The following is a 21186-nucleotide window of genomic DNA, read 5'->3' on the forward strand; positions in this document are numbered from 1 at the left end:
AGTTTCTATGATTCCGTCATTTGTTTTTTTGGTTAGCTCAGAGTTAGATGAAAATGTAAGGACAGAGTAAGCAGTATTTGCTAAATCAGAGCTTGTTGTGACAGGCATTATTTGTTACATATTTTCTCTCACTCTTCAGCACACAACAATTTTTGCAGTATCGAATTGCTGGAAACGGTCAGAACATTGAATACAGGAGTTGGGATGTCTTGCTGAAGTTGTACAAGAAAGGAAGGATAGACTATGAAGCTAGGCTAGCAATTAATATAAAAAATGATAGTAAAAGTTTTTATAAATATATAAAAAGGAATAGAGTGGCTAGAGTGAATGTTGGACCCTTGGAGGACGAGAGGGGGGAGTTAATAGTGGGAAATGAGGATATGGCTGAGTCTTTAAATACGTTTTTTGTGTCGGTCTTCACGGTGGAGGACACAAATAGTTTGCCAAATATTAACGATAGAGGGTTGGCAGCAGGAGAAATACTTAATACAATTAATGTTACCAGAGAGGCAGTGCTGGGTAGACTAATGGGACTGAAGGTGGACAAGTCCCCGGGTCCGGATGGAATGCATCCCAGGGTATTGAAAGAAATGTCAGAGGTAATAGTGGATGAGTTAGTGATTATTTATCAAAACTCGTTGCATTCTGGGGTAGTGCCGGTTGATTGGAAAACGGCTAATGTTACGCCGCTGTTTAAAAAAGGAAGGAGACAAAAGGCGGGTAACTATAGGCCGGTCAGCTTAACGTCTGTAGTAGGGAAAATGCTGGAATCCATTATTAAAGAGGAGATAGCAGGGCATCTGGATAGAAATGGTTCGATCAATCAGACGCAGCATGGATTCATGAGGGGAAAGTCGTGCTTGACGAACATGTTGGATTTTTATGAAGATGTGACTAGGGCGGTTGATGGAGGAGAACCGGTGGATGCGGTGTTTTTGGATTTCCAAAAGGCGTTTGATAAGGTGCCCCATAAAAGGCTGCTGAAGAAGATTAGGGCACACGGAGTTGGGGGTAGTGTGTTAAAGTGGATTGGGGACTGGCTATCCGACAGGAAGCAAAGAGTCGGAATAAATGGGTGTTTTTCCGGTTGGAGGAAGGTAACTAGTGGCGTGCCGCAGGGATCGGTACTCGGGCCGCAACTGTTTACCATTTATATAGATGATCTGGAGGAGGGGACGGAGTGTAGGGTAACGAAGTTTGCAGACGACACAAAGATAAGTGGAAAAGTGAATCGTGTGGAGGACGGAGAAGATCTGCAGAGAGATTTGGACAGGCTGAGTGAGTGGGCGAGGATATGGCAAATGGAGTATAACGTTGAGAAATGCGAGGTTATACACTTTGGAGGAAATAATAACAAATGGGATTACTATCTCAATGGAAACAAATTAAAACATGCTACCGTGCAAAGGGACCTGGGGGTCCTTGTGCATGAGACGCAAAAGCCCAGTCTGCAGGTACAACAGGTGATCAAGAAGGCAAATGGGATGTTGGCCTATATTGCGAGGGGGATAGAATATAAAAGCAGGGATGTCTTGATGCACCTGTACAGGGCATTGGTGAGGCCGCAGCTGGAATACTGTGTGCAGTATTGGTCCCCTTATATGAGGAAGGATATATTGGCATTGGAGGGAGTGCAGAGAAGGTTCACCAGGTTGATACCGGAGATGAGGGGTTTGGATTATGAGGAGAGGCTGAGGAGATTGGGTTTGTACTCGTTGGAGTTTAGAAGGATGAGGGGGGATCTTATGGAGACTTATAAGATAATGCGGGGGCTGGATAGGGTGGAGGCGGAGAGATTCTTTCCACTTAGTAAGGAAGTTAAAACTAGAGGACACAGCCTCAAAATAAAGGGGGGTCGGTTTAAGACAGAGTTGAGGAGGAACTTCTTCTCCCAGAGGGTGGTGAATCTCTGGAATTCTCTGCCCACTGAGGTGGTGGAGGCTACCTCGCTGAATATGTTTAAAGCGCGGATGGATGGATTCCTGATCGGTAAGGGAATTAAGGGTTATGGGGATCAGGCGGGTAAGTGGTACTGATCCACGTCAGATCAGCCATGATCTTATTGAATGGCGGGGCAGGCTCGGGGGGCTAGATGGCCTACTCCTGCTCCTATTTCTTATGTTCTTATGTTCTTAAGACATTGGTAAGGCCACACTTGGAATACTGTGTACAGTTCTGATCACCCTGCTATAGAAAGGATATTATTAAACTAGAAAGAGTGCAGAAAAGATGTACTAGGATGCTACCAGGACTTGATGGTTTGAGTTATAAGAAGAGGCTGGATAGACTGGGACTCTTTTCCCTGGAGCATAAGAGGCTTAGGGTGATCTTATCGAGGTCTATAAAATAATGAGGTGCATAGATCAGTTAGGTAGTCAACATCTTTTCCCAAAGGTAGAGGAGTCTAAAACTAGAGGACATAGGTTTAAGGTGAGAGGGGAGAGATACAAAAGGGTCCAGAGAGCAATTTTTTCCACTTAGAGGGTGGTGTGTCTGGAACGAGCTGCCAGAGGTGGTAGTAGAGGCGGGTACAATTTTGTCTTTTAAAAAGCGTTTAGATAGTTACATGGGTAAGATGGGTATAGAGGGATATGGGCCAAATGTGGGCAATTGGTGGTAAAGTTTAGTGGTAAAAACAAAGGCGACATGGACAAGTTGGGCTGAAGGGCCTGTTTCCATGCTGTAAACCTCTGTGACTCTATGAAATGTGATGAAATCAACAGGATCTCTGGGACCTAAGTGAATGAGTGTATCTTCTTACCCAATAAGATTTGAGAAACAAACAAAGGATTGATGAAAAAAAGGGTTGAATAAGAGTCAAGGTGCAGAATTTAGAGCAAGACCTGGAGAAACCTTTAGGCTTGATACATGGCAGGTAACATTCAAATTATACAAGTGTCAGGTAGCGACCATCTCCAACAAGAGAGGATCAAATCCACCTTCTCTTGACATTCTCTTTGCTGAATCCCCCACTATTAACTTCCTGAAACTGAACTGACCAGCCATATAAATACTCTTTTTCATTATTTTATTCGTTCATGGGTGTCAATAGCTGGGCCAGCATTTATAAGAGTCAACCACATTACTGTGAGTCTGGAGTCACATGAGGGCCAGGCTAGGTAAGGACGGCAGATTTCCTTCCCAAAAGGACATGAGTGAACCAGATGGATTTGTATAACAATTGACAATGGTTTCATGGTCATCGTCAGAATTTTAATTTAAGATTTTTAATTCAAATTTCACCATCTGCGATGGTGGGAGTTAAAACCCAGGTCCCCAGAGCATTCCCTGGATCTCTGGATTACTAGCCCAGTGACAATGCCACTACCTCACCGCCTAACCTCAATTCCCTTACTGATTAAAAATCTGTCTATCTCAGCCTTGAACATACTTAATGACCCAGCCTCTCTAGCCCTCTGCGGTAAAGAATTCCACTGAGAAGAAAAAGATTCCTCCTCATATCTGTTTAAAATAAGCCCCTTACTCTGAGATAATATCCTCTGGTCCTAGACTCTCCCACAAGAGGCAACAAGCCAAGCCCCCTGAGAATTCTCAATGTCTCAATAAGATCACCTCTCATTCTTCTAAACTCTAATGAGTACAGACCCAACCTACTCAATCTCTCATAGGAAAATCCCTGCATAACCAGGATCATATACTGGGGGGTTGTTCTTATTAAAACAGAGAATGTTACGAGGAGATTTTTTAATAGAGGGGTTAGAAATTATGACAGAGAGACACTATCAAAACCTATCAATGCTGTTTCTACTGGCACCAGGATCAGTAACCAGAGGACAAAAATTTAAGGTGCTTGGCAAAAGAACCAAAGAGAAAATTAGATGATTTTGTCTTAAGCTTAGTGAGTTGTTGTGATCTGGAGTACGCTGCCGGAAACGTATGGTGGAATTAGATTCACTTGTAACTTAAAGTTTAATTATTAGTGTCAAAAGTAGGCTTACATTAACACGGCAATAAAGCTACTGTGAAAATCCCCCAGTCACCACACTCTAGTGCCTGTTCAGGTACACTGAGGGAGAATTTTAGCATGTCCAATGCACCTAGCGATGCACCTATCCGTCAAACGGATTTGTCTTAATGTCTCGTCTTTTGGACTCTAGGACGAAACTGGAGCATCCGGAGGAAATCCACGCAGACACAGGGAGAACGTGTAGATTCTGCACAGACAGTGACCCAAGCCGGGAATTGAACCCGGGTCCCTGGCGCTGTGAGGCTGCGGTGTTAACCACTGTGCCACCCTGATTTTCAGAATAGAATTGGATATCTACTTCAAAGGTAAACATTTGCAGTGCTATGGGGTAGAGATGGAGAGTAGGACTAATTGAATTGTTTTGTCAATAGTCTGGCACAGACAGGATGGGCCAAATGGCCTCCTTCTGTCATCATGACCAGCAACAGATTATATAACATATGAAACAGGTAACATCCTCTCTTACCCTTTTAATAGATTTTGATCGAGATACTCCAGGTAATCCACGGTCATGCTTTGTCTTCCGGCCAAGAATATTGAACTTCTGCTTATTTATTTTCACCTCAAACGGATTTGTCTTAATGTCGCGCGTGGTCTTCGTCTTCCTTACGTTATCAGAAGTAATCTTCTTCTTCTGAACTTTCCCCATCTTTCACAGTTCTGAATAATTGTTAAAGGAAATACTCTTTGTAATGTACACAACTGCCTTCAAAGCCAAGGAAGATTCATATTTAAGGGAAATACATGTTTAAAAATTGCACAAGACATGGCGGTCAAGCTGCTTCACCGTACAGCAGGAAGCCATTTAGTCCCTTGAGCCTTGCGCCATTCGACAAGATCATGTCTGATCTGCGACCTACCTTCATACACCCGACACCTAACTTCACACATAGAAACATAGAAACCCTACAGTGCAGAAGGAGGCCATTCGGCCCATCGAGTCTGCACCGACCACAATCCCACCCAGGCCCTACCCCCACATATTTTACCCGCTAATCCCTCTAACCTACGCATCCCAGGACTCTAAGGGACAATTTTTAACCTGGCCAATCAACCTAACCCGCACATCTTTGGACTGTGGGAGGAAACCGGAGCACCCGGAGGAAATCCACGCAGACACGAGGAGAATGTGCAAACTCCACACAGACAGTGACCCGAGCCGGGAATCGAACCCGGGACCCTGGAGCTGTGAAGCAGCAGTGCTAACCACTGTGCTACCGTGCCGCCCTCTTCGGTTAACAAAAACCTAACAACCTCAGTTTTAAACAATTGATCTAGCATCAATTATTCCTTGTGGAAGCAAATTCCAACATTTGGACCTGTATTAGGATTAGGATAGTTTTAATTCTAACTCCAAATATAAAGTTTATTTATTAGTGTCACAAGATCGGTAAGGGAATTAAGGGTTATGGGGATCAGGAGGGTAAGTGGTACTGATCCACGTCAGATCAGCCATGATCTTATTGAATGGCGGGGCAGGCTCGAGGGGCTAGATGGCCTACTCCTGCTCCTATTTCTTATGTTCTTATGAGTAGGCTTACGTCACTGCCATAACGAAGCCACTGTGTAAATCCCCTAGTCGCCACACTCCGGCGCCTGTTCGGGCACACTGAGGGAGAATTTAGCATGGCCAATTCATCTAACCAGCACATCTTTCGGACTGTGGGAAAAAACCAGAGCACCCAGAGGAAACCCACGCAGACACGGGGAGAACGTGCAGACTCCACACGGACAGTGCCCCAAGCCGGGACCCTGGTGCTGTGAGGCAGCAGTGCTAACCACTGTGCCGGTATGTACAAACATCTAACTACAAATATAATAATTACAAACCCTACGTTAATAATAACAACTTACATTTACATAGCACCTTAACATAACAAAACATCCCCAAGGTGCTTTACAGGAGTATTATAAATTATGAAACCGAGTCACATCAGGAGTTATTAGATAAGATGAAAAGCTCAGTCAAAGAGGTATGTTTTAAGGACCATCTTAAAGAAGGGAAGTGAGGTAAAGAGGAGGAGAGATGTAGGAAGGATGCTTGGGCTCAGAAACTGAAGGAACGGCCGCCAATAGTGGAGTGATTATAATTAGGAATGCACAGAGGACAGTATTAGAGAAACGCAGATATCTTGGAGGGTTGTGGGGTTGGAGAGGTTTACAGAGAAAGGAACAGGCGTCCTCCCTTTAGGAAATGGAAGGATTTGAAAGTAAGGATGAGAAATTTAAAGTCAAGATGTTGCTCGACCGTGAGCCAATATAGGTCAGCAAGCTCAAGGTGATAGGGGAGCAGGACTTACTGCAAGATAAAACATAGACAGCAGAGCTTTGGATGACTCCAAGCTTATATAGGGTAGCATTTGGGAGATGAGCCAGGTGTGTGTTGGAATAGTCAAATCTAGAGGTAACAAAGGGATGAATGCGGGTTTCTCATCTAAAACCTGGGGGATGTGCCAAAATTGGGAGAGCTGTCCCACAGACTAGTCAAGCAACAGCCTAACAATTATTACTGGCTCACTGGCAGGACAGAGCCACAGAGGTAGCAGCGGCAGTGGTGGGCACAGTGGTACACAGTCATAGAGTCATTGAGGTTTACAGCATGAAAACATGTCCTTCAGCCCAACTTGTCCACGCCGCCCCTTTTTTTAACCCGTAAACTAGTCCCAATTGCCTGAGTTTGACCCATATCTCTCTATACCCATCTTACCCATGTAACTATCTAAACGCTTTTTAAAAGACAAAATTGTACCGCTTCCACTATTACCTCTGGCAACTTGTTCCAGACACTCACCGTCCTCTGCGTGAAAAAAGTGCCCTTCTGGACCCTTTTGTATCTCTCCCCTCTCACCTAAACCTATGCCCTCTAGTTTTAGACTCCCCTACCTTTGGGAAAAGATATTGGCTATCTAGCTGATCTATGCCCCTCATTATTTCATAGACCTCTATAAGATCACCCCCCAGCCTCCTACACTCCAGAGAAAAAAATCCCAGTCCATCGAGCCTCTCCTTATAACTCAAACCATCAAGTCCGGGTAGCATCCTGATTAATCTTTTCTGCACTCTTTCTAGTTTAATAATATTCTTTCTATAATAGGGTGACCAGAACTGTACACATTATTCAAAGTGTGGCCTTACCAATGTCTTGTTCAATTTCAACAAGACGTCCCAATTCATGTATTCAATGTTCTGACCAATGAAGTAAGAAGTTTAACAACACCAGGTTAAAGTCCAACAGGTTTATTTGGTAGCAAAAGCCACACAAGCTTTCGGAGCTGCAAGCCCCTTGCAGCTCCGAAAGCTTGTGTGGCTTTTGCTACCAAATAAACCTGTTGGACTTTAACCTGGTGTTGTTAAACTTCTTACTGTGTTTACCCCAGTCCAACGCCGGCATCTCCACATCCTGACCAACGAAACCAAACATACCGAATGCCTTCTTCACCACTCTATCCACCTATGACTCCACTTTCAAGGAGCTATGAACCTGTACCTCTAGACCTCTTTGTTCTGTAACTCTCCCCTATGCCCTACCATTAATTGAGTAAGTCCTGCCCTGGTTCAAAGAACAAAGAAAATTACAGCACAGGAACAGGCCCTTCGGCCCTCCAAGCCTGCACCGATCATGCTGCCCGCCTGAACTAAAGCCCCCTACCCTTCTGGGGACCAGGGTAGGGGTTCAATCTACCAAAATGCATCACCTCGCATTTATCTAAGTCAGGAGGGTGGTCCCTGGCTGTCCTCAACATTGACTCTGGAGCCCATGAAGTTTCATGGTGCCAGATCAAATATGGGCAAGGAAACCCCTGCTGATTAATATGTACTGCCCCCCCACCCCCCATCCTCAGCTGATGAGGCACTGGAGGTGGCAAGGGGACAGAATGCATTCTGGGTGGGGGACTTCCATGTTCATCAACAAGAATGGCTCGGTATTACCACAGCAGTCCGAGCTGGCCTGGTCCTAAAGGATATAGCTGCTGATTGGGACTGCGGCTGGTGGCGAAGGAACTGACAAGACGGAAAAACATACTTGGCCTCATCCTCAACAACCTGCCTGCCGCAGATGCATCTGTCCACGACAGTATCAATAGGAGTGACCACTGCACAGTCCTTGTGAGACAAAGTCCCATCTTCTAGTCTCATGTTGTGTGGCACTATCACCGTGCTAATAGATTTTGAACAGATCTCGCAACTCAACACTGGGCATCCATGAGGGCCATCAGCAACTGCAGAATTGTACTCCAGCACAATGTGCAACCTGGCATATACCCCCCACGCTCTACTATTAACCCCAAGCCAGGGGATCAACTATGGTTCAATGAAGGGTGCAAGAGAGCATTCCAGGAGCAACACCAGGCATACCTGGTGAAGCTACAACACAGGACTACATGCATGCCTAACAGCATAAGCAGCAAGTAATAGACGGAGCTAAGCGATTCCACAACGAAGGGATCAGATCTAAACTCTGCAGTCCTGTCACATCCAGTCCTAAATGGTGATGGACAATTAAACAACTCATTGGAGGAGGAGGTTCCACAAATATCCCCATCCTTAATGATGGAGGAGCCCAGCACATCGGTGCAAAAGATAAGGCTGATGCATTCGCAACAAGCTTCTGCCAGAAGGGCCGAGTGGATTGTAATAAACTTGCCAGGCAAATCTTCCAGTATCGCACTATTTTATTTAACACAAAAAAAGGCTGCACCTATGGGTTCCAACAGCACAATTCCTAACCTCCAGATCTACAATACCAGTCCAGGCTGTGAGCGCGGATTTCAAACTCCCATTGCTCATTTCTCACTGGGCAAGGTCATGCTTGCTTAATACTTCACAAAGCCCATGAGAAGGTCTATTGATGATCCACTGTCTCCTTCATGACCAGTATAACATCCCTCCTCCCTCAGGTCCAGAACTCCCCCCAGGGAGCAGATCTAGCAACTCAAGATTGGGCATCCATGAGGCACTATGGGCCATCAGCAGCAGCGGAATAGCATTCAACCACAATGTGCAACCTCACTGCCTGGCATTTCCCTCTACTCTACCATTAGCCCCAAAGAAAGGGATCAACTCTGGTTCAATGGAGAGTACAACAGGGCATTCCAGGAGCAACACCAGGAAACAAGGAGTTCTTTCCGCTGCTTGGTGACTAGTCTAAGGTCAGCTGGGAGTGGTGCTGGATCTAGTGGCGTGAACCAAATCAGGACCTTCATTTCCAGAGGGAGAGTCGAAGTGGCACTGATGCAGGTTCCACTTCGGGGTTCATTTCAGTCAGGATGCCTTCAGCTTCCATCTCGGAGTACATTTGTTTGTTGTCCAGAAGGATGGGCACTGGGCCAGCTTTGGGCTGCTGTTCTGTGCTAGTGGCAGCCGTTTCCACAGTTGTCCATCACCAAGTACCAGCTGGTAACAAAGCCTGCTCTGGGGCGGATTCCCTGCTCCTGAGGTGGTACAGGTATTTCCTCATGACCTTACCCTGGACTTTCACCTTATTGGACACTGGCCCTGTTTTGCCGTAATGATCCCAGGAACCTAGCTCGGATCACCCCCAAAGTTCTTCATGTAAAGCTGGTCACTGACTACAAATGTCCCAACTGTTCTTGCAGGGACATAATTTATTTTCTGATCCTATTGTCTAGATTCTACCCTCCCACCAGGTTTGAGAATAGTAGGCTTAGTTTCGTATGAAGCCGACATCCCATTAACAACAGTTGAACTGGAATGATTCTGGTCGTTGTATGCGGGGTTGGTCTATAATCAAATTTTTTAAAATGCCAATTTTGTCTATATAAATGCCACCAGTTGTTTCTTCATGCCAGTTTCAAATGTTTGCACCACCGCCAGCCCATTCAATTTCGGGTGGTAAGGTGCTGTTTTGATAGGTTCGATACCATTGAAAAGCATGAAGCTTTAGAACTCACTACTGATGAAGACTCTGCCATTGTTGGGACACCAGGACTTCTGGTATCCCCTGTGTACTGAAACGCTGTGGTAGCTTCTCAATCATGGCATGGGAAGTAGTGGAGCACGAACCATTTCGAGTGGACATCTATCAGGATCAAAAACATGGGAGCCCATAACAGGCTCAGCAAAATCCACATGCAATCGCACACATGGCCATGGATTCTCAATGATTTGATTTATCATTATCACATGTATTAGTATACAGTGAAAAGTATTGATTCTTGCTCGCTACAAAAACAAAGCATACCCTATATTCAGAAGGAAAGGAGAGGGTGCAGAATGTAGTGTTACAGTCATAGCTAGGGTGCAGAGAAAGATCAACGTAGTGCGAGGTAGGTCCATTCAAAAGTCTAATGGCAGCAGGGAAGAAGCTGTTCTTGAGTCGGTTGATATTTGATCTCAGACTTTTGTATCTTTTCCCCGACAGAAGAGAGTATGTCCGGGGTGCGTGGGGTCCTTAATTATGCTGGCTGCTTTGCCACGGCAGCGGGAAGTATAGACAGAGTCAATGGACGGGAGGCTGGTTTGCGTGATGGATTGGGCTAAATTCACGACCTTTTGTAGTTTCTTGTGGTCTTGGGCAGAGCAGGAACCATACCAAGCTGTGATACAACCAGAAAGAATGCTTTCTATGGTGCATCTGTAAAAGTTGGTGAGAGTCGTAGCTGACATACCAAATTTCCTTAGTGAGGGTGGGGGATGGAGTGAGGATGGGGGAGGGGTGTGGGGGAGGGGTGGGGGTGGGGATGGGGGGGGGGAGAGGGGTGGGGATGGGGGGGGGGGAGAGGGGTGGGGATGGGGGGGGGGGGAGAGGGGTGGGGATGGGGGGGGGGGGGGGGAGAGGGGTGGGGATGGGGGGGGGGGGAGAGGGGTGGGGATGGGGGGGGGGGGAGAGGGGTGGGGATGGGGGGGGGGGAGAGGGGTGGGGATGGGGGGGGGGGGAGAGGGGTGGGGATGGGGGGGGGGGGGAGAGGGGTGGGGATGGGGGGGGGGAGAGGGGTGGGGATGGGGGGGGGGGGGGGAGAGGGGTGGGGATGGGGGGGGGGAGAGGGGTGGGGATGGGGGGGGGAGAGGGGTGGGGATGGGGGGGGGAGAGGGGTGGGGATGGGGGGGGGAGAGGGGTGGGGATGGGGGGGGAGAGGGGTGGGGGGGAGAGGGGTGGGGGGGAGAGGGGTGGGGGAGGAGGGGTGGGGGTGGGGGGGGGAGGGATGGGGTGGGGTGAGGATGGTAGATGGAGTGGGGGATGGGGGAGGGATGGTGGGCTGGTTTATGCGGTGGGAGTGAGGGATGAGGTGGGGGTGGGGGGGGGAGGTGCAGGTTGATCATCCCCGGCTCTCTCCCTGGGCCGCCCGGCCGCACTGAGGTGAGACCCGCTTCCCGCCGGCCCGATGCCGCGCACTCACCGTCACCAAGGCGACAACCCGTCCGCTGCCACACCGTTACCACGGAGACCGCGGAACTCTCGTTCCAGTCGCCACGCGCAAGGCCCGGACCCGGCTCCGGCACGTGTCAAAGGTCACAATCCTCTGCGCTGGATCACGTGACCGAGCATCCGCTTCCGCTGCTGCTGATTCGGGCGCCGCCATCTTTGATACGGGCAAGGTGGAAGCTGGCAAATTGTCTGAAGCAACCCCAGCAGTTTGCGAGTTCCTTCAAAAGCCTTTAACTTGGTAAAACATCTCAAAACATATGTTCAGCAGCATTTAGGTTTGACACTCAACCACATAAGGGGATGTTAGGACAGGTGGCCACAAGCTCAGTCAAATAATTTGATTTTTAGGAACACCTAGAGAATTAGGGAAAGAATTCCAGAGCTTAGGGTGCAGTTGGGTTAAAATCAGGATGTACAATTAGAGAAATGCCAGTAAATTGGAGATATTTCAACACTTCTATATTTAAAGAGCTTCCTCAAAAATAATTGCTGCATTTTCATTTTGAAGAATTTTCACTCAAACACAAAGGATCAGGAAATGTACCAAACAGTTGGGTGTGATTAAATAAAAAATAAGTTAGGAGGAAACGCTTTAAAAATCAATATGAATCAGATAATGTAGATAATCAGATAACCACATTGCTGTTTGTGGGATCTTGCTGTGGTGCGTTTTTTACAGTGACAGATTTTAAAAGGTATTGTGTTGGCTGTGAAGCACTTTGGGCAATCCTGAACTCCTGGAGGGTGATTTCACTGTTTCACATGAAGTCAAGGATTGTTGCAAAACGTGAGGGTCACTAAGATCCTTATAGTACTTCTTGGGACCTGCTTCCACAGTGATTAGACAGTGAGCGCTGCACTCTCTCGTTTCCTTCCCTATGAACGGTATGCTTTGTATGTATAGCGCGCAAGAAACAATACTTTTCACTGTATACTAATACATGCGACAATAATAAATCAAATCAAATCAAAGAGTACCTGAGCCACATGGATCAGAAAGACACCTGGATTCTACTCCCAGTCTAGAATCATAGGCTCTTACTGCACTGAAAGCTCTTGCAGAAAAGGGGGTCAATGTGGCCCATTGCATCTGCATTTGCTCTTTGAAAGAGCCATTCACTTAGTCCCTCTCCCCCGATCTTTGCCTGTAGCCCTGTAAATAGTCACCTTCAGGGATTGAATGGTGCCATAATGATTAGCACTGCTGCCTCACAGCCCCAGGGACTTGGGTTCAATTCTGATGTCAGGTGACTGTGCGGAGTTTGCACGTTCTCCCCGTGTCTGCGTGTCTTTCCTCCAGGTGATTCAGTTTCCTCCCAACACTCCAAAGATGTGCTGGTTAGGTTGATTGGTCAGACTAAATTGCTCCTTTGAGTTAGGGGGATTAGCAGGGTAAAGACCTAGGGTTACAGGGATAGGGGCTAGGTGGGATTGTTGTTGGTGCAGTCTCGATGGGCCGAATGGCCTCCTTCTGTACTGATTTCTGTGATTCTGTATGATCCACCATTCGGAAATCTGACTGGATTGGGTGTAATGTTTGTTTTACCATCTGGTCATCGCCTGTGAATGTGTGCCCAGAAATCCTGCAGGGGTGGAAAAAAAGGAAGAATTAGTGAAAAATGAATAAGAATGGAAAAAATTACAAAACATGTGTTGCAATTTGTCTGCATATGTGTCGGAAATCCACTGGAGGGCAGATGTGGAGTGTTATCTATAATTGGAGGAACTCTTTGCTGCAGAAGGCTGTGGAGGCCAGGTCATTGAGTGTCTTTAAGACAGAGATAGATAGGTTCTTGATTAATTAGGAGATCAGAGGTTATGGGGAAAAGGCAGGAGAATGGGGATGGGGGAAAAGGCAGGAGAATGGGGATGAGAAAAAAATCAGCCATGATTGAATGGCAGAGCAGACTCGATGGGCTGAGTGGCCTAATTCTGCTCCGATGCCTTGTGGTCTTATGGTCTTGGAGGTGGCATACAAACAATGTGATTTTCAGGGGAGCATTGCCAGCACCTCTTGAACCTAGTTATGGAGGCTTCATCCTTCCGCCCACATGCACCCACACTCCAGCAATTGGTCACCCAACATGTCCAGCCTCAAGGCCCACCACTTTCCCAGCCAATTCGAAAGCAACATCCTCACAATCCAATTGGATACCTCTTGATTGTCAGTTAAGAAGCCTTCTTTCTGCCCTCCCCATCTCCGATACTTTTATAATTATTAAAGTGACCAGGAGATACCATTGAATGAAGCTGAAGGGCAGATTAGCCATGATCTAACTGTGATGTGGAGATGCCGGCATTGGACTGAGGTGGGCACAGTAATAAGTCTCACAAACTTACTGGTTAAAGTAAGTTAAACCAGTTATCTGCTCATCTGATGAAGGAGCAGCGCTCCAAAAGCTCGTGATTCCAAATAAACCTGGTGGACTTTAACCTGGTGTTGTGAGACTTCTTACTATGATCTAACTGAATGGTAGGACAGACCCGAGGGGCCAAATGACTAACTCCAGCTGGGGTCTAATCAGTGCTTTGAGAAGGTTTAGCAAACTTCCTTGCTTTTGTACTCTATGCCTCCATTAACAAAGCTAAGGATTCCATATGTTTTTAACAGACTTCTCACTTATAGAGTCATGGAAACAGGCCCTTCAGCCCAACTTGTCCATGCCCCTCTTTTTTTTACCACTAAGCTAGTCCCAATTGCCCATGTTTGGCCCATATCCCCCTATACCCATCTTATCCATGTAACTGTTTAAACACTTTTTAAAAGACAAAATTGTACCCGCCTCTATTACTACCACTGGCAGCTTGCTCCAGACACTCACCACCCTCTGTGTGAAATAAATTGCCCCTCTGGACACTTTTGTATCTCTCCCCTCTCACCTTAAACCTGTGCCCTCTAGTTTCAGACTCCCCTATCTTTGGGAAAAGATATTGACTATCTCGCTGATCTATGCCCCTCATTATTTTATAGACCTCTATAAGATCACCCCCTAAGCCTCCTAAATTACAGGTGACTTGGTCCAGCCACCTTCAAAGATTTATGTATATGCACCCCCAGGGTCTCTCTCTCTCTCTCGCACCCTTTTTGAAATATACCATTTGGTTTATATAATTTATACTGCCTCTCCTCATTTTTGCTGCCAAAAGGCATCACTTCGCACTTCTCCGTGCTAAAATTCTTCTCTTTTTCATGGAACATGAAACATCACATTCCTAACTACCCTTCAACTGAATGGTTGGCTAGACCATTTCAATCGCAGCACTGTAGGCCAGACCAGGTCAGTAGATTTTCTTTCCCTGAAGGGCAGATGGGTTTTTACGACAATCAATGCTAGTTCACAGTCACTGTTGCTGAGACAAGCTTTCAATTCCAGATTTTATTGATTGAATTTAAATTCCACCGGCTGTAGTGGTGGGATTTGAACCCATGTCCCCAGAGCATTAGCCCGGGCCTCTGGATTATGAGCCCAGTGACATTACCACAATGCTACCATCTCCCCCACAATTTGCAATGCATCTGCTCATTTCAGCAGTCTATTTATCTCCTCCTCCCATTGTTACTACATTTCTGTGTTTTATATCCGACACAAACTTCTCAATTATTCCCTGTACACCTAAGGCAAGATGATTAATATATAGGAGTTTTCATTCCAATAAAATTCTCCACCCAGCTGGGAGGTTTGCACTCTGCTGTGATGAATTTACACCACACATTCTATCCGTTTACAATTCCTCGTACACAGGGAGGGGAGGGGGGTTACGTCATCATATCAAGTTGATGAGATAGCCATCAGGGGACATTTTCTACTTGAGGGTTGTCAACCCTCAGTGAATGTCCCAGAGTCTCCAGCAATTATTCTCCTTGGACATGACTGTGAGCAACCGGGGAGAAAGTTCATCAGGAGTGTGAAGTAGAGTAGGTAAAATCCTGTGGGGTTTGCTTTCCGCCTCATTCAAAGCCTTTCACCTATTGGCAATAAAACATTTGAGTTATGGTGCAAAAATAGATCGTGTGATGAAACCAGGGACCAAAAGGAGAATCCTGGTGACCTGTGTGTCGGTGGACCTACCTCGCATTAAGTTGATTTTTCTCGACACCCTAGCCATACCTGTAACACTACATTCTGCACTCTCTCCTTTCCTTCTCTATGAATGGTATGCTTTGTCTGTATAGTGCACAAGCAACAATACTTTTCACTGTATACTAATACATGTGACAATAAATCAAATCAAATCAAAGACTTTTTAAATCATGGAAAGGTTCAATGGGGTAGACATTTGGACATGGTGAGTTCAAAACAAAGGGGCATAAATATGTTAGTCACTAATAAATCCAATAGATAGTTCTGGAGGTAAAAAACAGAAAGTACTGGGAAAACTCAGCAGATCTGGCAGCATCTTTGGATAGAGAAACAGAGTTAATGTTTCAAGTCCAATATGACTCTTATCAGAATGGTAATTCGGAAGAAACCTCTTTACTTAAAAAATGGGAGTAAATAAAAGAATAAAATATGCATTTAAAGGGAAGCTTGATAGGCCTAAGGGAGAGAAAGGAATATGATTGGGTGAAATGTGATGGTAGTGGGAGGGTCATGTTGGACATAACTAAGCATGGATCAGCTCCTCCCTTTCCTTACCTTTTCTCCCCCTTTTTCTAAATCGTACCGCTCTCCTCCCCCCACATCTTAATCTGTCAGTTTACCCTCTGATTTCAGCTTCTCTGCCGTTTGGCCGTTCACACCTTCTATTCCCGCTGTGGACTGCCATTAGCAGCCTTTTCCCCTTGTTTCTGTGGCTATGACTCATCTTTCATTCCCCCACTTTCTGTGCCTTTTGGCTTTGACAAAGGGTCATCTGGACTTGAAACGTCAGCTCTTTTCTCTCCTTACAGATGCTGCCAGACCTGCTGAGATTTTCCAGCGTTTTCTCTTTTGGTTTCAGATTCCAGCATTTTGCATTTTTGGGCCTGTTTCTGTGCTGCATACCAATGTAATTTATCCCAATTTGGGGGTGGGGTGGGGGGTGATAGTCCAGGCTTTACTAAAGTGATGTATACGAATTCCATGAATTTCAAGGCAAGAGTATTTATTGTAAATTCCACATTGTATCCAGTCCTTGCAGCTCAATAAAGCATTGGCTCATACTCCTCAATCTGGATCCAATCCCTGAAGCACCTTCTCCACCCACACACACACAAACTGCAGTGAGATTTCTCAAACCCAGCCTGCCTGCTATGTAATGGAAACTGCTTTGCGAATCCACCGAGCACGCAAACGCATGCGTTGGGAGGTTTTCTCTCTCTCAAAAAAAAACACAAGAGTGGTGAAATATGACACTGCTTCCTGATTCCTCTTTTCAGATTCTAAAAAACCAAAATTGAGAGCAGCCAAAGTCGGGCTGGGAGGCAGAGACACAGTGAGCGAGGGGGGTTTGAGCTGGAGGGGAGTTCAGCAGCTTCGCCCCTTTCCCCGGGGAGTCGTCAGGAAGAAAGTGCAGCGAGGCGCAGGTACCACCCACTCTGCATCACTCACTCCCACAGAAGCCTCTGTGTCTTAGACAGCGATCCCGGGCTCTCTGTCTGAAACCCTTGCTCATAACTCGCTCGCATTGGGAATTTCTTGCGTTAAACTAAAACGATTGATTGGCTGTGCCCCAGTCTGAGACACCCTGAGGCCAGGGAAGGGCTGTGGAAATATCTTGCATCATTCTTTCCACCCTTTCGTCTATCCTTTCTATTTTTCCCTCATTTCTTTTCCTCCATTTCTTCCTTCAATCTTCCCATCCCCCTCCTTCCTTTCTCTGCCAGGATAATTTTACCCAGGGAGCAGTGAAATTATTCAGAGAGGTATCAAGTATTTCTGATTTTGCTCCTCGGGTTTCTTTACTCTTTTCTCCCTCTCTTCCCGGGGTTCTCCTACAGGAAGTCATGGGGGAAATTTTCCCATCCCACCACCAAGGGAATTCCGGGGGTGGGGGTGGGGGTGGACCATGCAAAGGTCTGTTGTCCTTTGGCGGAATTTTCCGGTTTTGGGGCGAGTGCGGCCGGAGAATCCCGCCCATAGAGTTTTACACCACAGATGGAGGCCCTTCGGCCCATTGTATTTGTGCAAGCCATAAAGCACCTATCCTCATCCCATTTTCCAGCACTTGGTCCATAGCCTTGTATATTCTTGTGTTTCAAGTGCTCATCTAAATGCTACTTAAATGTTGTGAGGGTTCCCACCTCTACCACGCTTTCAGGCAGTGAGGTCAGGGTGAAAAAGTTTTTCCTCAAATCTCCTGCCCCTTACCTTAAATCTATGTCCCTGGTTATTGATCCCTCTACTAAAGGGAAAAGTTTCTTCCTATCTATCCTATCTATATCCATACGATGAACGTCTGAGGATCGTGGGATTATATTCATTGGAGTTTAGGAGGTTGAGGGGAGATCTGATAGAAACTTACAAGATAATGAACGGCTTAGATAGGATGGACGTAGGGAAGTTGTTTCCATTAACAGGGGAGACTAGGACGCGGGGGCACAGCCTTAGAATAAAAGGGAGTCACTTTAGAACAGAGATGAGGAGAAATTTCTTCAGCCAGAGAGTGGTGGGTCTGTGGAATTCATTGCCACAGAGGGCTGTGGAGGCCGAGACGTTGAGCGTCTTCAAGACAGAAATTGATAAATTCTTGATTTCTCGAGGAATTAAGGGCTATGGGGAGAGAGCGGGTAAATGGAGTTGAAATCAACCATGATTGAATGGTGGAGTGGACTCGATGGGCCGAATGGCCTTACTTCCGCTCCTATGTCTTATGGTCTTATGATCCCTCATAATTTTATATACCTCGATTAGATCCCCCCTCAGCCTTCTCTGTTCTAAGGAAAACAACCCCAGCCTATCCAATCTTTCTTCATAACTAAAACGCTCCAGCCCAAAGAACAACCTGGTGAATCTCCTCTGCACCCTCTCCACTGCAATCACATCCTTCCTATAATGTGGCACACAATACTCCAGCTGTGGCCTAATGAGGTTTTTATACAGCTCCATCATAACCTCCCTGCTCTTATTTGATATATTATTGTCACATGTATTAACATACAGTGAAAAGTATTGTTTCTTGCGCGCTATACAGACAAAGCATACCATTCATAGAGAAGGAAATGAGAGAGTGCAAATGTAGTGTTACAAACATAGCTCGGGTGTAGAGAAAGATCAACTTAATGCAGGGTAAGTCCATTCAAAAGTCTGACAGCAGCAGGGAAGAAACTGTTCTTGAGTCGGTTAGTACGTGACTGTATCTTTTTCCCAAAGGAAGAAGGTGGAAGAGAGAATGTCCAGGGTGCGTGGGGTCCTTAATTATGCTGGCTGCTTTGTCGAGGCAGCGGGAAATGTAGACAGAGTCAATGGATGGGAGGCTGGTTTGCGTGATGGATTGGGCTATATTCATGACCTTTTGTAGTTCCTTGCGGTCTTGGGCAGAGCAGGAGCCCACACCAAGCTGTGATACAACCAGAAAGAATGCTTTCTATGGTGCATCTGTAAAAATTGGTGAGAGTTGTAGCTGACGTGCCAAATTTCCTTAGTCTTCTGAGAAAGTAGAGGCGTGGGTGGGCTTTCTTAACTATAGTGTTGGCATGGGGGACCAGGACAGGTTGTTGGTGATCTGGAGACCTAAAATCTTGAAGCTGTCGACCTTTTTTACTTCATCCCCTTATATTCTATGCCTCAGCTAATAAAGGCGTATCCTATATTCCTTCTTAACCACCTTATCTACTTGTCCTGCTGCCTTCAGGGATTTATGAACATGCACCTCCAGTCTCCCTCTGGTCCTGTCTACTGCCTAGTGTCCTCCCATTCATTGTGTATTCCCTCGTGTTGTTAGTCTCCCAGAGTGCATCACCTCACACTTTTCAGGGTTAAGTTCCATTTGCCACAGTTCTGACCGTCTATATCGTCCTGTAATCAAAGACTTTTCTCCTCGCCATTTACCACACCACTGATTTTCGTGTCATTAGTGAGCTTACTGATCATGCCTCCTACTTTCACATCTAGATCACTATTGTACACTACAAATAGCAAGGGACCCAGCTCTGAATTCTGCCGTACACCACTGGACACAGGCCTCCAGTCACAAAAAGAATCTTAAACCGTTACCCTCTGCCTCCTGCCACTAAGCTGATTTTGGATCTAATTTGCCAAATTGCCCTGGATTGCGGCCTAATGAGGGTTTTGTACAGCTCCATCATAACCTCCCTGCTCTGGTATTCTATGCCTCAGCTATATGCCTTCGTAACCACCTTATCTACCTATCCTGCCTGCTGCTTTCAGGAATTTATGGATATGCACTAAAAGGTCCCTCTGATCCTCTCTACTTCCTTGGGTCCTTGGGGCTCTAACCTAACTTGCTACACCTTGAAATGAAATGCAGACTATCAGCCACTGAGTTTGTCAGTAGCTGTAGACTGTTGACCTAAGGATCCATGGTATTCAGCGAATACCAGGTGAATACCAATTGGCGCTCCAGACAGCCTCCCAGCCTCTCCTCTCTGATCCACTGCTCAGATTTTCTAGTGCCATAAAGAGTGCTTTTACTTTGTTCCATTCATTGCTCTTGGCCCCAAACCCTGCAGTCTAACGTGGAGAACAATCACTTAATAATTTACAGTGAAGTAGTTCTGGACAATTAGCAGCCCATTAGGGGGAACATTGAATGCATTGTGCAGAAGGATGCCATTCAGTCCTTCATGCCTGTGACAGCTCTCCCACAATAGTCCCATTATCCCAACCCTTCCTCTACACCTTCAAATACTTAGCCACTTCCCTTTTAAAAGTTGTTGTGGATTCTGCTTTTGTCCTTGTTTCTTGCAGAACACTTCATATCCTAATGGGCACCTGTATTAAACAATTCTCCCTTTGTTGTGCTGATTTTGACCTAAATTTACACCCACCTTGCCACTGACTCATCAACCAGATAAAGTTTTTGATAAATCTGTCAAAAGTTTGAGCACCTCGATCAGATCTTATCAGCTCCAACGCAACAAAACTCAGTTTCTCTGGTCTCTCTTCATATTTAAAACTCATATTCCTAGTGCCATCTTAGTCAATCTTTTCCACACCCATTCCTTGGCCTTAACATCCTTCCTGCAGTAAACTGAACATTGTAGTATTGCATAACCAATGATGTGTACAGAGTTGGTATTACTGTTTTCTTTTGCACCCTGTGCCCTTTCCTATTAGGTGAAAAGAGACATGCTGTTAAAGCTTTTCGTTTTGCACTCATCAGGATAGATTTGCAAAAATACCAAACCTCAAAGGGAGCAACAATTTATCCTGCATGAGAAGGGGGTGCTGATTGGTTGGCAAGTGGACTCTGATTGGTACAGGCATTGCATGGAGAAAGTACCCGTGAACAGTAATTGCCAAGCTTTTGTTTAAATTCAAGTCAACTTTGATTGGTCATATGTTTTTTTTATTCGTGGGACATGGGCGTCACTCGCTGGCCAACATTTATTAATCATCCCTAGTTGCCCTTGAGAAGTTGGTGGGTGAGCTGCTTCCTTGAAATGCTTGCTAGGCCATTTCAGAGGGCAGTTGAGAGTCAACCACATTGCTGTGGATCTGGAATCACATGTAGGCCAGACCGGTAAGTTCAGCAGATTTCCTTCCCTAAAGGACATTGGTGAACCAGACGGGTTTTTCTGACAATCGACAATGGTTTCATGATCATCAGTAGACTCTTAATCCCAGATATTTTTTTATTGAATTCAAATTCCACCACCTGCCATGGCGGGATTCGGGCCCGGGTCCCCAGAACATTAGCTGAGTTTTTG

The 21186-nt window shown here is 46.0% G+C and overlaps 2 protein-coding genes across 2 annotated transcripts in view; one reads left to right on the forward strand and one right to left on the reverse strand.

Moving 5' to 3' along the window:
- The window catches only part of nop14 (NOP14 nucleolar protein homolog (yeast)), a 62870-nt gene extending 51389 nt beyond the window's left edge, over positions 1–11481 (reverse strand). The window contains exons 1-2 of the mRNA XM_078215190.1: positions 11347–11481; positions 4455–4648 (exon numbers count right to left, since the gene is read on the reverse strand). Coding sequence (XP_078071316.1) covers positions 4455–4637 — 183 coding nt within the window. The 5' untranslated portion in view covers positions 4638–4648; positions 11347–11481. The remainder of the gene's footprint in view (positions 1–4454; positions 4649–11346) is intronic.
- Positions 11482–16717: 5236 nt separating this feature from the next.
- Positions 16718–21186, forward strand: part of slc75a1 (solute carrier family 75 member 1) — a 49699-nt gene continuing 45230 nt past the window's right edge. Inside the window, exon 1 of the mRNA XM_078215196.1 lies at positions 16718–16881. The gene's annotated coding sequence lies outside the window, so the exon portion shown is untranslated. The remainder of the gene's footprint in view (positions 16882–21186) is intronic.

The sequence above is a fragment of the Mustelus asterias genome, chromosome 6, assembly GCF_964213995.1.
Source record: "Mustelus asterias chromosome 6, sMusAst1.hap1.1, whole genome shotgun sequence".
NCBI classification, from domain to species: Eukaryota; Metazoa; Chordata; class Chondrichthyes; order Carcharhiniformes; family Triakidae; genus Mustelus; species Mustelus asterias.